A 17,021-nucleotide genomic window follows, 5' to 3' on the forward strand; every position below is an offset into this window, starting at 1 on the left:
CAGTTTGGTGTAGTGGGTAAGGAGCGCGGGCTCTGATCTGGGAGAACCGGGGTTGATTCCGCACTCCTCCAACATGCAGCTGCTGGTGTGACCTTGGCTCAGTCACAAGTTCTTTCAGAGCTGTTCTCTCAGTAGCAGTCCTCGAAAGAGCTCTCTCAGCCCCACCTGCCTCCCAGCGTGTCTGTTGTGGGGAGGGGGAGGCGATTCTTAGCCGCTCCGCATGAAGGGTGGAATATAAATCCAGTCTCCTCTTCCTCTTCCCTCCTCCTCTTTCCCCTCCCCTCTTGCTCTCTGCCTCCTGCTTTCTTCCCTATCCTGGCCATGTCAGACAGGCAGTGAGTCTGGTTTTCTCTATAATATGTGCAGACACCCGTCTCGTCCTCCCACCCAGTCTGCTGGCTTTCTCTCAGCCATTCTGTCAATCACTCCCCCTCAACCTCCCCCTTTTATTACACTTGGTTTTTCCTTCACATTGTCTGCATGTGTGCAGAGATCACTAGCATTTTACAGAGAGGGGACGAACCCCGCCCGATAATTTAACATCCTTCTAATATTTTTGGGCAAAGAGATTTCTTGATCTGTGCATTGAAGGGCCCCTGTTGCTTTTAGATATACGACACCGGTTGGATCCCTGAGCTCTGGTCACAGGATTGACCTGTTCTGGCTCACCCAAGATTAGCTCTGGGTATGATGTACTCATCTGCACTGGGAATGAAGAACTGTGGACACACACACTGTGGCGTCCTCCTTATGGGGGAGACTGTTTCTCCTTTAAAACACACTCTTTGTACATGAACTTGGTAGATTTCTGCTGCCACCAGGAATAAAATATCCCAAATCTCTCTATTGTGGTAGAATGACCCCAGGGTCTGGGCACTTCAGAGGACTATGTGGCTCTGAGGAAGGACTATTCTGATTGCTGGGATAAGTTTAAGCAAAAAATGATTTATTTAATAAAGAACAGAATAGGTTTCTGGTTATTTTGAACTGTTGCTGAAGAAAGGAACTTGTAAATACAACTGGGAAAGCTTGGTATCACATACAGTCTCTCAAACTCCACAACTCCACTCTGACAGAATTAGACACTCAGTCTAATCTCTGTCTCTCATATATATATATATATATAGCCACACAGGCTAAACTGTTTGTCTTATTCACACAGAATAGACTCTCAGCTCTCATAGTCACACAGACTACGTGCTCTCTCCAAACTTCACACACAGAATCCTCTCAGAGACTTCTCTCCTCCCACACTCTCAGTCATCAGCCAAGCACATCACACTTATCTCCCTCCATCACTCTCCTTACGTTACTGCAGTCAGACTAAACATTTAAAGAAACACACACACCGAAAATGGAATCATTACACACACATACAAACACCTTGGCAGAAGTGCCCTTGCATGGACAGAAAGCAGCTGTAGGATCCAACCTTACCGAGAATGAAACTTCTGTGACAGATTCCTTTGTTCGGGTAGTGCAGTCTCACTGTATTGTTGGATGCTTTGCGTGGCAGGAGGGAAAACAAGCCTGTTTTGAAGGGAGTTCTCTCCTGTCTTCAGGCACAAATAGTAAGGGCTGGGTGGGAACGTGGGGAATGAATTGCTGAGCTTGAAGACCTTAGTGGTCCTGGGCAGCTTTGGAAAGTGGCCATTGTCACCAGAGGCAGTGACGCCTTATGTGATGTTCCAGTGAGTGCTGCTTTAAGTTTCCATTGCTTTGGGCTGAGGGGCCAAGCTGTGGCTGCCATTCAGGGAGATCTCTGCGTGTGAACAGCATGAGAACCTAAGAGAAGCCAAGGTTGGATCAGGCCAGTGGCCCACCCAGTCCAACACACTGTGTCACACAGTGGCCAAAAGTACCAGGTGCCATTGGGAGGTCCAGCAGTGGGGCCAGGACACTAGAAGCCCTTCCAACTGTTGCCCCCACCCCCAAGCACCAAGAATACAGAGCATCCCTTGCCCCAGCCTGAGAGTTCCTATCTATACCTTGTGGCTAATAGCCACTGATGGACCTCTGCTCCATAAGAACATAAGAGAGAAACCAATGTTGGATCAGGCCCGTGGCCCATCCAGTCCAGCACTCTGTGTCACACAGTGGCCAAAAACACCAGGTGCCGTCAGGAGGTCCAGCAGTGGGGCCAGGACACTAGGAGCCCTCCCACTGTTGACCCCCCCCCCAGCACCAAGAATACAGAGCATCCCTTGCCCCAGCCTGAGAGTTCCTATCTATACCTTGTGGCTAATAGCCACTGATGGACCTCTGCTCCATAAGAACATAAGAGAGAAACCAATGTTGGATCAGGCCATTGGCCCATCCAGTCCAACACTCTGTGTCACACAGTGGCCAAAAAAATACAGAGCATCCCTTGCCCCAGCCTGTGAGTTCCTATCTATACCTTGTGGCTAAGAGCCACTGATGGACCTCTGCTCCATATAAGAATATAAGAGAGAAGCCAGTGTTTGATATGCCAAAGGCTCATCCAGTCCAACACTCTGGTTCACACAGAGCCAGAAATACCAGGGGCCATCAGGAGGTCCAGCAGTGGGGCCAGGACACTAGAAGCCCTCCCACTGTTGCCCCCCCCCCAAGCACTAAGAAGACAGAGCATCACTTGCCCTAGAGCCCCTATCTATACCTTGTGGCTAAGAGCCACTGATGGACCTCTGCTCCATATGCCTATCTAATTCCCTTTTGAAGCCGTCCATGCTTGTAGCCGCCGCCACCTCCTGTGGCAGTGAGTTCCACGTGTTCATCACTGTTTGGGTGACGAAGGACTTCCTTTTATCCGTAACTCCTTTTGGTACTTTCTGCCATTTCACAGCTCAGATGGAGCAATGTTTTCTGCTTGGCTGTCAGAGCTGCCTCTGATCTAATATTTGCCCGTCTTGCCTTTTCTGAATTTGATTTGCCGTTCTTAAATTTGTCCCCTTTCGGCGTCCTTGATAGTTGCCACCGGGAGCAAATACACATCCCCTTGTTGTGTCTTCATGTTGTACTGTATCCGATAACCAGAGCCGCTGTTTATCTGTACTTTTGAGGAGGGGGGGAAAGGGGTATGTTGGAGCATCTCTTTCTCAGACATCCCCCTAATGTCCGCAGGGCTTGTTTGGAGCAACGCAGCCCTCGCAGACCGGAGGCCTTTTTGGAACCGCTGCAAATACGAACACCGCGACCGCCTTTGGAACCGGGACGGGCCTCTTCGGACAACCCAACACCGGCTTTGGCGTTGGCGGCTCGGTATGCCAGTGGGGAGTAACGCAGTCCTAAGGGAGGGCCGATTAGCTTGCCCTTCCTCGCTCGTTGCAGACTTCCAGACTGCCTTTTCCGTTGGGTCATGCAAGAGCCCCGGGGGGGCTTCTCTGGAGGTGGCCTGAAGGCGGCTGCTTGGGGTAATGTAAAGCTGAAAGAGAGCCAGTGTAGGGCTTCAGAGTGTTAGGCTAGGGTCTGAGGGACTCGGGTTCGAATCCCCGCTTTGCCGCGGAAGCTGTCTGGGTGACCTTGGGCCCGTCACACTCTCTGAACCTCATCCACCTCACAGGGCTGTTGTGAGAATAAAATGGAGGAGAGGAGATTGATCAACATCCACCACAAAGACCTTCCCAGTATATCAAAATCAATAAATACTAACTGGGGAAGTCACTATCCTACGCAAAATAATTATATTGAAAGTATACAACAAGTATTAGAAATATAAATACATAAATTATTGTTGTTCAGTCGCACAGTCGAGTCTGACTCTTCACGACCCCATGGACCAGCTCCCGCCAGGCCTTCCTGTCTTCCGCCGCCCTCTGAAGTTTGCTCAATTTCATGTTCGTTGCATCTATGACACTGTCTAACCATCTCATCCTTTGCCGTCCCTGTCTTCTTTGACCTTCAGTCTTTCCCAGCATCAGGGTCTTCTCCAGCGAGTGCTCCCTTCTCATTGGGTGGCCAAAGTATTTGAGCTTCAGTTTCATTATCTGGCCTTCCAGGGGACAGTCAGGGTTGATTTCTTTTAGGATTGACTGATTTCTTCTTCTTGCAGTCCAAGGGACTCTCAATTATAAACCCAAAATTATACAAATCCGCAATACACTTTTCACAGGTTCTTTCAGAGGTATTTTTCTTTCCATAGGTTATTTCGCAGGTTATTTAACGAAGAGTCCGGCTTCATTTCGAGGAAAAACTTCATCAGAAGTGATTAACACCATACATGTTGTGCAATTATTTCTTGTTATTCAGGAATACAGGATACTCCTTAAGTTGCTTTACTGGGACTAGCCCTTGTATTTCCTTAGGCTTCCTTCAGATTTGAAGCTTACAGCATACAGTTACAGATGTTTGCCCATTAATAATAAGTGTTCAAGCCTAAGGAAATACAAGGGCTAGTCCCAGTAAAGCAACTTAAGGAGTATCCTGTATTCCTGAATAACAAGAAATAATTGCACAACATGTATGGTGTTAATCACTTCTGATGAAGTTTTTCCTCGAAATGAAGCCGGACTCTTCGTTAAATAACCTGCGAAATAACCTATGGAAAGAAAAATACCTGTGAAATAACCTGTGAAAAGTGTATTGCGGATTTGTATAATTTTGGATTTATAATTTATGTATTTATATTTGTAATACTTATAATACACTTTCAATATAATTATTTTACCTATGATAGTGACTTCCCCAGTTGGTATTTATCGATGGAGAGAAGATTGATGTCAGCTGCTTTGGGTCTCCATTCGGGAGAAAGGCGGGATTTAAGTAAAATAAATGAAAATAAATCCTGCAGAATATGTTGGTTTGTGTCTCTTTGCATGGGTCTGGTGGGAACCATGCAGGCTTAGGTTTGTGGTCACTCAGAATACATAAACAAAGCCAGGAATTTGGTTTGGGGCAGTATTTGAGAAGGTTTTTGTTCAATAACGCCAAACCTGATAAGTTGATAACAAAACTTTTGGCAGTTGGGGTCACAAACATGAGCTGGGTTTCTCTGGGGGTGATATGCTTCTCTGTGCCTCTCTGGGAGCTTTTTTTCTGGGCAAGGAACAAGAGTCACTGGGGGTGTGGTGCAATGCTCCCTCTAAGCTGTGGAGTCTTGTGAGCAAAAATTCTGCTTTGTGAGCGAGCGATTTGGCTGCTGCAGAAATCAGCTTGCTCTGGAGCCCTCCTTCCTGAGCGAAGACAAAAATGTGTGAGCTGGAGGCTAAAAACCGTGAGCCAGCTCACACTGACTCAGCTTAGAGAGAACACTGGTGTGGGGGGAGGTATTTGTAAATTTCCTGCCTTGTGCAGGGGGTTGGACTAGATGACCCTGGAGTCCCTTCCAACTCTCATGATTCTATGATTCTAAACAAGATGTGGCAGGGTCTGCTCCAGCGAGGAGGTGGATTTGAGTAAACCTGCTTCCCTTCTGTCTTTGCTCTGTTGTGTTTCGTCTACTAGCAGAAGGAAGGCGGTGAAGATTTTAGTGCCCTTTCTGCATGCTCCCCCCCCCACCGTGCCTCAGGACATTTTTACCCTCCTTGGCTTTTAAAAAGTTGGAGGGGGGGATCTCCTTCACTGGATCTGATTTTTAAGAACCATCCCAAGTATTCCATTCAGATGGTGATGCATGTCCCAGGGCTATTTTTGGGCAGGAACGCACAGGAACGGAGTTCCGGCTGGCTCCTGAGTTGGCCACGCCCAGCAGGAACTCATTAGCATAATAGGCCACACCCAACAGCAGAAACTCATTAGGATTGGCTACATTGGGGGGTGTGGCCTAACATGCAAAGAAGTTCCTGCTACAAAAAAAGCCCTGGATTTGGACAACAAACAAAATAAGAAGCAAAAGGTGGGTGTGGCTGGACGACAACACTTCTGGTGACATGGGGGTGTGGCCTAATATGCTGTGCTGTCAGAGTGTGGCCTACTATGCTAATGAATTCCTGCTGTTGGGTGTGGCCTGTTATGCTAATGAGTTCCAGGTGGCCTGTTATGCTAATTAGTTCCTGCTGGGCTTTTTCTACAAAAAAAGCCCTGCATGTCCCAGATCTTTTATCAGCAACAGAGACTGTACACATGACCATTGGTGACTGTCTGGCGTTCTGCTAAGCCAAGGCGTGTGTGTGTTTTTTCTCCTTCCAGTCCCTTTTTAGCAACAAGCCCGCTGGATTTGGAACCACGACCACCAGCGCGCCTTCCTTCGGAACGACGACGGGCAGCCTTTTCGGTAACCAAAACAGTTCTTCCGATTTCAGTGCATTTGTTTAAATCTTTTGACGGGTGTAGATTGAAAAGGGGTTGTGCAGTCATCCTCAGAGGAGGCATTCTAGGAAAGTTAGTTGCTATAGATTTTCCGGGCTGTCACCTTGTTATACCTCTGAGGATGCCAGTCACAGCTGCTGGCGAGACATCACGTCCTACAGTGCCAAGACCACAGCCATACGGCCCGGAAAATCTACAACAACTTTAACTGAAGTTGCCGGGGATCGAACCTGGGACTTTCTGCATGCCAAGCGGAGGCTCTGCCGCTGAGCCACGGCCCCTCCCTTGCTCAGTGGATCTTTGTTTCTTGGCTGATAGGATGTTCTTTTGCACAGGCCAAGTAATATTGACAGGTCCAGTCTGTCAGGGATTCTTTATTTTGCCGTAGTGGGCTTTCCTCAAGCCAGTGCAAAACTGCACAGGCCTTCCCAAACAAAGCAAGGCCAGCCGCGGGCTTGTCAGGCCAAGCAGCACAGCACACTTGTCCCCCTGTCAGTGAAGAGAAGAGGGGAAGAATGCAGCGGAGAGCACGAGACAGGTTCTGGGGGCCCCCCTTCCTTGTCCCCCGAGAGGATTTCTGCCGCTTTCCTCTCCTGTGGACACGTCCCGCACACTTTGAGGAAGGAGAGGGAGGACTTCATGAGGAACGTCCCCCCCCCTCCCTGCAGCGGTTAAGGCTCAGCTGGGCCTGCTGTCTGTGTGAGGGGCCCTCCTCCGCGTGGACATGAATGGCACGAGAACCGCTTACGCAGCGCTTCTATTTTAACGCCAGCAAATGCTGTTTTTTTCCAGAATAGCGGTGCATCTTCTCGAAAAGACTTTGTGGCATGTTTGCCCAGGAAGAAAGCAGAGATAAAAATAAGGCCAACAATAGTGCGTGTAAAGGGGAAAATATATTTTATTACTCAGTTGAAAATTCCCCACCCGTTTCACCAACAGGCTTCGGGGGAATCAGTCGTGTAATGCACAAATACGGTACCGAAGCCTCATAAAACGATGATTCAGTTAAAAATTATGTAAATTAAAAAATGTTTTAAAAAGAAAATTGCAGTTTGTACATTGTAAAAAGGTAAAGGTTCCCTTGCTCGAAAGCCAGTCAAATCCGACTCTAGTCGAATCCGACTCATCTCCATTTCAAAGCCGAAGAGCCAGCGCTGTCCAAAGACATTTCCTTGGTCATGTGGCCGGCATGACTAAACACCGAGGTGCACGGAACGCTGTTACCTTCCCACTGTAGTGGTACCTCTTTATCTACTTGCAATTTCTTGCTTTCGAACTGCTAGGTTGGCAGGAGCTGGAACTAGAGACGGGAGCTCACTCCGTCATGCGGCACACTCGGGTCTCGAACTGCTGAACTATTGACCTTCCAGAGCCTGCAGTTCAGCGTCTTAACCACTTGAGCCACCGCAGCTCCATACATTGTAGCATCCAGTAAATACGAGGCCAATAAGTATAACTGCGGTAGCTTATTCCAGGGGGTCCCCAAGCTTTTTGAGCTTGTGGGCACATTTGGGATTCTGACAGGGCCTGGTGGCCACCACAAAATGGCCGCTGTAGCAGGTAGAGTCAGCCACAAAATAATTGCCACGGCTTAACTTCAGTTACATAGTGTAGATGCTTGGCTGTGGTGGTGGCTGCTGCCAAAGCAACTTTTTTTTTAAAAAAAAGATCCGCGCAGCCAATCAGAAGCCTGGCTGGGTAAAAGCTCCACCTGACCCGGATCCTTTCCTGGAAACAGTCGATGGGCACCAGGAAAGGTCCCGGCGAGCACCACAGTGCCCAAGGGCACTGTGTTGGGGACCCCTGGCTTGTTCTGTCCTTATGATTACGTGAAAGAGAACAGGAGAGGTAGAAAGAAACTCCCTGCACATAAGAGAGGTACGAGAGACGGCCTGGCGCTCTGCTGGTTTTGGTTCAATTACTAAATAATTTTTTCCTCTGCCTAAATGAATTTTACAAACCATTAATTTTCCAGTATTCTGGCAACCAGAGTGCAAGATCAGTTGCAATTGCCAATGGAAGGACTGTTTACTACAGGAGTGTCAAACATGCGGCCCGGGGGGCGGATGAGGCCCCCGGAGGGCTTCCATCAGGCCCGCAGTGGAACTGGCCCTCTCCTGCTTCCAGTTCTGCTGCTGCTGCATCCCAGCTTGCTTCCCCAGACTCTCTCAAATCTCTCAGCCGTTTCGTGTTTCAACCTGGGTCCCAGACTCAGAACTCTGAGCTTGAAATTTCTGTGGCGAATGTCAATAGGTCAAAAGTAGGTTTGCAGCTTACAGCGACACACCTGAACAGTATGCTCAAGATTGCAGCAGCACAGACATTTTGATGCAATAATCTAGAGCAAGAGGTGTCAGTTATCAGAGACTGTTAAATAGACAAAATATTGCAAGAGTGCTGATGTTTTAAGCATGTTTTTATTTTAAGTAAAAAGAGCCCTTTGTGTTTGTGTCCCTTATCAAGTTTATATCTCCGCTACCTGGCATTACATTTTATGACGCACGTGGCCTGGCCCAACTAGGTCTCATGTCAGATCCGGCCCTCAACAAATGAGTTCGACACCCCTGGTTTACTATATATCTGATTTGCACAGCCCCAAAAGTGAAGTCAGAGAGTCCATTATTGTTGCCAATAAAATGTTAAGCCAGTGGGGCGCTTGTTCAGGGGGTGGGTGGGGGGTGGGGGGGGAAGCAGGCCAGGCCAGAATTGCCCACGTCGTGCTACCTGAGGGTGAGCGGACCCAAGGCCCTGCTCTTTTGCACCAGCCCCAGAGAAGGGAAGGGGGCTGGGTGGCAAAGGAGCCCACTGACTGTTCTTTGCATGTAGGCTTTGGGGCAAACACCACTGGAAATAGCCTGTTTGGAAACAAGCCTGCGGCTGGGGCTCTGGGAACTGGACTTGGAACTGGATTTGGGACAGGTAAAGAATGAGAAGATTGGCGTCCCGGGAATGCGGTCCCCTCTCTCTAGCCCCGACGGGGGCAGTTCATCCGCACGCCGGGCACCCTCGGTGGGGGTTCCGTGTCCCATCGCAGGTCCGTAGTGAGCGGTGGCCCATCAAGACCCTTTCCCCCCCCCCCTTCTTTGCCCTGCCGTTTTTTCTCCTCCCTCCATTATTCAATCCCCGCGCTCACGTGCCACCCTATCACAATTCAGTTCCCGTGTCTTCATCGGTCTGCCTCGGCTTTCCTGCCTTCAAAATCCCGTGGCCTTGTATCTCCCCCTCTGTCGGTCTTACTGTTGATAAATAAATAGAGCTTCTTCAGCAGTGCTCCCTCTAAGCTGTGGAGTCTTGTGAGCAAAAACTCTACTTTGTGAGCTACTGGCATTAAAGTTGTGAGCCAGCGATTTGGCTCCTGCATCAATCAGTTTGCTGTGGAGCCCTCCTTCCTGAGCTAAGACAAAAATGTGTGAGCCGGAGGCTAAAAAACTGAGCTAGCTCACACTAACTCAGCTTAGAGGGAACACTGCTTCAGATGCTATTCCAACAGGCAGAATTGTAATTTTCTCTGTCATCAGCCTTTGGGTAATATGAATAGCAAATTGCCTTCAATGAGGCAGTGTGTATAACTGTTGTAGTTAAGGGAGTTCATTCCAGTTGGTGTGCGTGTCATGGCATTTTGTCATTGATTGCATTTGGGCACGCATTAGGATAGTTGTGGTGTTGCTTCCGTGAAGGTTGACTCATGGGGGGCAGCCATGTTGTTCTGCGTTAGAACAGTGAGATGTGAGTCCAGAGTGCCTTCTAACCCCCCAATCTTGTTGGTTTCTGCTGCTGGACGCGAACCTAGCTGTGCTGTAGCTAGAGATGTAAAATTTCCAGAAGCTCGGAAAAAAACCCAGTTTATTTCCGTGGTTTTTGTGTGTGGGGAAAATGGAAATTTTCGGGAAAATTGAAAAAAAATGCTACATTAGCACTTCTTTCTTCTTTTCCAGATTGAAAGTCATTCTGTTACTTTAGGATCTTAAAGTATGACTATGGACATTTTTACTTGGCATGAAATTATCACAACTAGCATATTAAAAATATAGTGTATCCAAACATTTCTTACAAACAGAATACCCACCCCCATGCAAAGACAAAACTGAAACCTTTTTCTTTTCTTATGACAAGTAGCACCTCCTAAAGGAAGAAATGCATCTTGTTCTTGCATTGGAGAGTTCAGTTTGTAACCTAGGACTTGCTTGTCCTCAGTGTCCTCAGAAATTGGCTCAATCTGATACCGTACATATTTTTTTTAGAAATGATTTGGAAAATATTTGAACAGCTTGTATTAAAATATTTTATTCATCATGTTAAAATAAAATGTTCCATAATCATTTTTTTCCCTTTTCTCTTTCCAGTTTTTCGGAAAAAAACAGAAAAGGCTTCAGGGGAAAAATGGGGGGGGGGAACGTTTCCCCCCCGAATTTGTCTGGTTTTTTTCCGGGCCTTCTCATCTCTAGCTGTAGCTGACGACGTTGTTGTGTGGGCTCCTCAGCCTCCCCTCCCCTCCCCCCTAGGTTTTAAAAAAATTAGCTTGCACCATATCCTCCTTTCCTTGCATGCAAAAATGGTAGAGGTGGGTGGGGCCTCTTGTGAGCACACCCCTCCCCCCCATTTTAATATTAAACCCTGGGGATGATTGGCCAGGTTTTAATAGCATTGATTATTTTAAAACTTGCCCTTGCAGCTAGAGCAAGACGTGGATTACTCTTTTTGCAATGCAAGACTTAGAGGTTTGGGGGTGGAGGTCTTGCGGGTTTTGATGGCTTTCTCCAAACTCTTTCTTTTTTTCCGCTTTGTGTCTCTTTCCCCCCTTCCTGTAGCCCTTAATGCAGGGCAGACGTCGTTATTCGGGAGCACACAGCCCAAACTGGGAGGCACTCTGGGGACAGGAGCGTTTGGGGCTCCTGGATTTAACACGGCGGCAGCTGGTCTCGGCTTTGGAGCTCCCCAGCCTGCTGTGGGTAAGTGTGAATCCACAATCCTAAGAGAGAGGAGATCCTGCCCTTTGACAGAAGGTCCAGTATCCCGCCCTAAGTCACAGGAACACAAGAGGAGCCAACATTGGGTCAGGCCAATGGCCCCATCCAGTCCAACACTCTGGGTCACACAGCGGCCAAAAATACCAGGGGCCATCAGGAGGTCCAGCAGTGGGGCCAGGACACTAGAAGCCCTCCCACTGTTGCCCCCCCCCCAAGCACCAAGAAGACAGAGCATCCCTTGCCCCAGACTGAGAGTTCCTATCTATACCTTGTGGCTAATAGCCAGTGATGGACCTCTGCTCCATATAAGAACATAAGAGAAGCCAATGTTGGATCAGGCCAATGGTCCATCCAGTCCAACACTCTGTGTCACACAGTGGCCAGAAACACCAGGTGCCCCTCAGGAGGTCCAGCAGTGGGGCCAGGACACTAGGAGCCCTCCCACTGTTGCCCCCCCCCCAAGCACCAAGAAGACAGAGCATCCCTTGCCCCAGACCAAGAGTTCCTATCTATACCTTGTGGCTAAGAGCCACTGATGGACCTCTGTTCCATATAAGAACATAAGAGAAGCCAATGTTGGATCAGGCCAATGGCCCATCCAGTCCAACATGCTGTGTCACACAGTGGCCAGAAATACCAGGTGCCCTCAGGAGGTCCAGCAGTGGGGCCAGGACACTAGGAGCCCTCCCACTGTTGCCCCCCCCAAGCACCAAGAAGACAGAGCATCCCTTGCCCCAGACCAAGAGTTCCTATCTATCCCTTGTGGCTCATAGCCACTGATGGACCTCTGCTCCATATAAGAACATAAGAGAAGCCAATGTTGGATCAGGCCAATGGCCCATCCAGTCCAACACTCTGTGTCACACAGTGGCCAAAAATACCAGGTGCTACCAGGAGGTCCAGCAGTGGGGCCAGGACACTAGAAGCCCTCCCACTGTTGCCCCCCTCCAGCACCAATAATACACAGCATCACCTGCCCCAGACTGAGAGTTGCTATAAGAACATAAGAGAAGCCAATGTTGGATCAGGCCCATGGCCCATCCAGCCCAACACTCTGTCACACAGTGGCCAAAAATACCAGGGGCCAGCAGAAGGTCCAGCAGTGGGGCCAGGACACTAGAAGCCCTCCCACTGTCCCCCCCCCAAGCACCGAGAAGACAGAGCATCACCTGCCCCAGACAGAGAGTCCCTATCTATACCTTGTGGCTAAGAGCCACTGATGGACCTCTGCTCCATATGTTTGTCCAAATCCCTCTTGAAGCCGTCCATGCTTGTAGCCGCCTCCACCTCCTGTGGCAGTGAATTCCATGTGTTCATCACTCTTTGGGTGAAGAAGTCCTTCCTTTTATCCGTTCTCACCCGACTGCTCAGCAATTTCATGGAGTGCCCACGAGTTTGTTTGTTTGTTTATTATTATTCAGATTTTTACCCCGCCCTCCTTTCTCTTACCTGCTCTATCCCATGCATGATCTTATAAACCTCGATTTATCTCTGGAGCAATCGGGTCTCTGACTGACTTGCAAAGGACATAGCCTGTGAAAAGGAGAGGGGCCCCCCGTGTGCCGGGGTGTGGCTCCGTTCCTGCTGTAGCCCCACTTCCGCTCGGTTTCAGACACCTACAGTCCTAGTCCTATTGCATTTGTTTATTGAGTTCATCATCCCGTGATCTCTCTTTCTGTAAAGATCTCCAGGTGGCGGCTGGAGATCTCCTGGGATTACAACTGATCTCCGGGCGACAGAGATCAGTCCCCCTGGAGAAAATGGCCGCTTTTGGAAGGTGGACTGTGTATGGCACGACCGCCCCTTGAAGTCCCTCCCCTTCCCAAAGCCCGCCCTCCTCAGGCTCCGCCCCCCAAAGTGTCCGGAGCTGGCAACCCTCAGCTAGTGGGATGAGGCATCGCTCCCGGGCATGCCCATCCGTACAGTCACGGCTCCTTATTTGCCTTCTGGCAGTTCTGTTGTCGGGGGTGAGAGCCCACGCGGTAATCTTTCCTTTGCTTGCCTGCAGCTCTGACAGACCCGAATGCCTCAGCCGCCCAGCAAGCCATTCTTCAGCAGCACCTCAACAGCCTGACTTACTCGCCTTTCGGGGACTCTCCGCTCTTCAGGAACCCCATGTCTGATCCAAAGAAGAAGGAGGAGGTGAGGATCGGAGTGCTTGGAATTAAAGCCGTAGGTTGCGCACCCCACGGAAGCCGTTCCGCCCAATGGCAGTGGTTTCCTCCCGCTCATGGAACCTCAGCCTGGAGGAGGGTGCCACTGCTAGTGGAGTGGATCCCAGTGACCCAGTCCAGTGCAAAAGGATCCAGTGCGAGGCGGATCCAAAGGATCCAGTCCGGGGCTTCCTTGTCGGCAGCAGATTATCTGGTAAAGTAAATAAACACGGCTGCCTGCGGTCCTGTCAAATATATTTGAAACAGGAACGATGAGCTTTTGTATGACTGTTGTGAGAACTTGGGTGGAGGGTGGTCTATAAATTTAATAAATAAGTAATGAAGAAGAAGAAGAAGAAGAGATTGCATTTATTCCCCGCCCTCCACTACGCAAAGGAGTCTCAGAGCGGCTTAACAAACTCCTTTCCCTTCCCCTCCCCACAACAGACACCCTGGGAGGCAGGTGGGGGTGAGAGAGCTCTGACAGAAACTGTTTTTTTTCAAGGACAGCTCTTATCAGAACTAAAGGTCATCCAGCCAGGTGCAAGTGGAGGAGTGGGGAATCAAACCTGGCTCTCCCAGATTAGAGTCCATGCGTTTAACCACCACACCAAACTGGTTTATGTGAAATAAATAAATAGAACTAACCCCAGTCTTTATTAGCTGAGTTTTAAAGTTTGGTCGCGTGAATAACCCAACCCCGTTATCTTGAGTCAAGCCTCCTCTTTTTCACTCCTCTTTTGGGCATCAGCTCCAGGGTCTCAGGCGGAGGTCTTTCACGTTGCCTTTCACCAGATCCTTTTAACGGAAGGTGCTGGGGATCGAACGTGGGAGCTTTGGCACGCCACTCACCCCGCAACCCCTTCCTAACTTAGCCAACTCTGTGTTTTGTGCGCAGACTGAAGCATATCTCCCGTGTCGGGACCCTGTTTTTGAAGAAATGTGGAGTGTAAATTTTCCCAGTAGTAAAACATTCCACTGTGGCACCTGTGCTGGTCTCCTGCAGTAAAAGCACGCCTCTTGAAGTCAGTGGTGGTGAGGTGGTTAGAGGGTTGGGCCAGGAGCTGGGAGACCCGTGTTTGAGTCCCCGCCGTTCCATGGAAGATCACTTGGGCGACCATGAACCAATCGCACCCTTTTCGTGAGAACCCGTTTTGACCAGTAGCTGCTTCATCCTTGCCTTTTCCTTCAGAGCCTTGCCTGAGGCAGCGCTACCTGCCTTCCCTTCCTCGAGTTTGCCTGGTGCTCTCCTGGAAGATCAGCGTCTGTGATGTATTCAGCCGAGACACCAGGGCCGAGTTCAGTCTGGGAGTTTGGCCCGGCAGCCAAACATTTCAGGAGCGTTTCAGGAGCAGATTAAAGGGGCGGGTTCACACAGGCACATCTGTCAGGCATCCCCCAGCCGTACTTCAGCCGTCCCTCCTAAGTTTTAAAAGTACCAGGTGAAAGTGGTAGCAAACTGTGTGTAGAGCGGGTTGATTCCGGTTCCCTGACGTGTGAACGCAAGTGCCGCTAAGGCGGGAACAGCCCGCAGTCGTTGATAGTAGGCGCTGGCTGTTTCCGCATGCAGCGGAGCGCAGAAAGAGCCGCTAACAACCTGCCAAGGGCGGGCCGACAGTGCGAATGCTCCCTTGCACTTCCTCCACGGTATCCTCCTGCTTCATTCGCTGCAGTGTGAACAGGAATACTGCGAAGAAGCCGTTCCCGGTCTGTTCCAGGTCTTCTTTGCCACGCCTCCCTAGCGCTTCAAATTGCCAGTCTGAACTCGGCCCAGGAGTCACATTAGCCCGTAGTTACTGATATGGTTCCTCTTCAGGGATGCTGCTGTTACTAGTTCCGTCCTTCCACACCTTTGCAGGGACAAGTAGTTTTTGTGTCAGTTTTGAAACACAGATTCTCTGTTTCCCCATAGAAGCCCAAGCATATGGGAGCATCCGAATGGAGAGGTGCTCCTGAGGCTCTGGCTTGTACCCAGTAAGAGCTGAGCTGCCACTCTGCCCGTCTAGCTCCTGGAAGCATGCGCATTCGTGTTTTAATACATCAAGAAGTGGGATAGGGATTCCAGTGCGCAGTCTGAGAAATGTGTCAGCCAGGCGTCTAGCTGCCATGGAGTGAGGGGGAGCCTCTGGAATTTTAAATTTCTTTTCTCTGCATCTCTAGTGTTTGTCTCTAGTGCCAGTTTGGTGTCGTGGTTAAGTGCGCGGACTCTAATCTGGGAGAACCGGGTTTGATTCCCCACTCCTCCACATGCAGCTGCTGGTGTGACCTTGGGTCAGTCACAAGTTCTCTCAGAGCTGTTCTCTCAAGGGCAGTCCTCGAAAGAGCTCTCAGGCCCACCGACCTCACAGGGTATCTGTTGTGGGGAGGGGAAGGGAAAGGAGTCTGTAAGCCCCTCTGAGACTCCTCTGAGTAGTGAAGGGTCCTGGGGTATAAATCCAATCTCTTCTTCTTCAGTCACAAGTTCTCTCTGAGCTGTTCTCTTAGGGGCAGTTCTTGAAAGAGCTCTCTCAGCCCCACTGACCTCACAGGGTGTCTGTTGTGGGGAGGGGAAGGGAGAGGAGTTTGTAAGCCGCTCTGAGACTCCCAAGTGAAGGGCAGGGTATCAATCCAAATTCTTTTGAGAGCCAGTGCAAACCATTATAATGATAATGCTGGGCCCCAAACTATTTTCTAGAGTCTCCATGGCTTTGGAGTTTTCTACCCAGGATACCAGATGAGCTCCAAACAATAATTCCTAATACACTGGCACTGCTGTTGCTTTGGTTGTAGTGGTTTGGTGTAGTGGTCAAGTGTGCGGACTCTAATCTGGTAGAGCCGGGGTTGATTCCCCACTCCTCCACTTGCACCTGGCTGGATGTCCTTGGGCAAGCCGTAGTTCTGATAAGAGCTGCTCTTGAAACAGAGCCATTTCTGTCAGAGCTCTCTCAGACCCACCTACCTCACGGGGTGTCTGTTGTGGAGAGGGGAAGGAGTTTGTAAGCTGCTCTGAGACTCCTTTGGGTAGTGAAGGGCAGGGTATAAATCTCTGTAACAATTGTGTGTATCTGCTTGCTTCACACGTTTTTTGCCAGTTCTAACAGGAGATGTGCAAAGATAATTGGCGTTCTTCTGTGTCTCAATAAGCTTCACTTCTTTGCAAGAAAGTTGTTGGGAACTGATTGCTGCAGGAGTCTGGTAGTCAATGCACCAATTTGCTGCCAGCTGCCAGTTAGAATTCTTTCTGTACTTGCTGCTTGAGGTAAGGGTGTGCAAAAAAAACAAAGGAAAAATTCGGATTCGGGTTTATTGGACCCGAATTTTTTCGGGAAACCCGAAAAAACCCGAATATCTATATCGGTAAAGCATAGATATCCAAAATTTTTCGGGAAACCCGAAAAATTCGGGTCCATTATAACCAATGGGGCCATTGAAGTCAATGGCAAAAATCCTCTTGAAACTTTGTGGGGGGCTGGGGGGGAGGGGGTTTGGGATAGAGGCTCCAAACGTGGAGCGTGCTTACTGGAACCTCTCCCCAACATACCCACCAAGTTTCAAGACGATTGGACCAGGGGGTACCATTTTATGGGCCCCCAAACAGGTTGCCCCCAGATCAGCTTGCTGCAGTTTATTCCCAAGTTTGGAGCTTACCCACTCCAAGGTCCATAGGATACAATGTTGCCGAATTGCCGCCGAATTT

The 17,021-nt window shown here is 49.5% G+C and overlaps 1 protein-coding gene across 3 annotated transcripts in view; it reads left to right on the forward strand.

The window, feature by feature from the left end:
• Window positions 1–17,021, forward strand: part of NUP98 (nucleoporin 98kDa) — a 94,189-nt gene that overhangs the window by 20,083 nt on the left and 57,085 nt on the right. For 2 of the 3 annotated variants that reach the window (XM_015428311.1, XM_015428312.1), the window contains exons 9-13: window positions 3,103–3,240; window positions 6,106–6,190; window positions 9,052–9,144; window positions 11,034–11,174; window positions 13,201–13,334. In XM_015428311.1, coding sequence (XP_015283797.1) covers window positions 3,103–3,240; window positions 6,106–6,190; window positions 9,052–9,144; window positions 11,034–11,174; window positions 13,201–13,334 — 591 coding nt within the window. The remainder of the gene's footprint in view (window positions 1–3,102; window positions 3,241–6,105; window positions 6,191–9,051; window positions 9,145–11,033; window positions 11,175–13,200; window positions 13,335–17,021) is intronic. The other variant, XM_015428313.1, reaches the window with a different exon arrangement.

Source organism: Gekko japonicus, unplaced genomic scaffold (assembly GCF_001447785.1).
Source record: "Gekko japonicus isolate JY-2015 unplaced genomic scaffold, Gekko_japonicus_V1.1 scaffold3321, whole genome shotgun sequence".
NCBI classification, from domain to species: Eukaryota; Metazoa; Chordata; class Lepidosauria; order Squamata; family Gekkonidae; genus Gekko; species Gekko japonicus.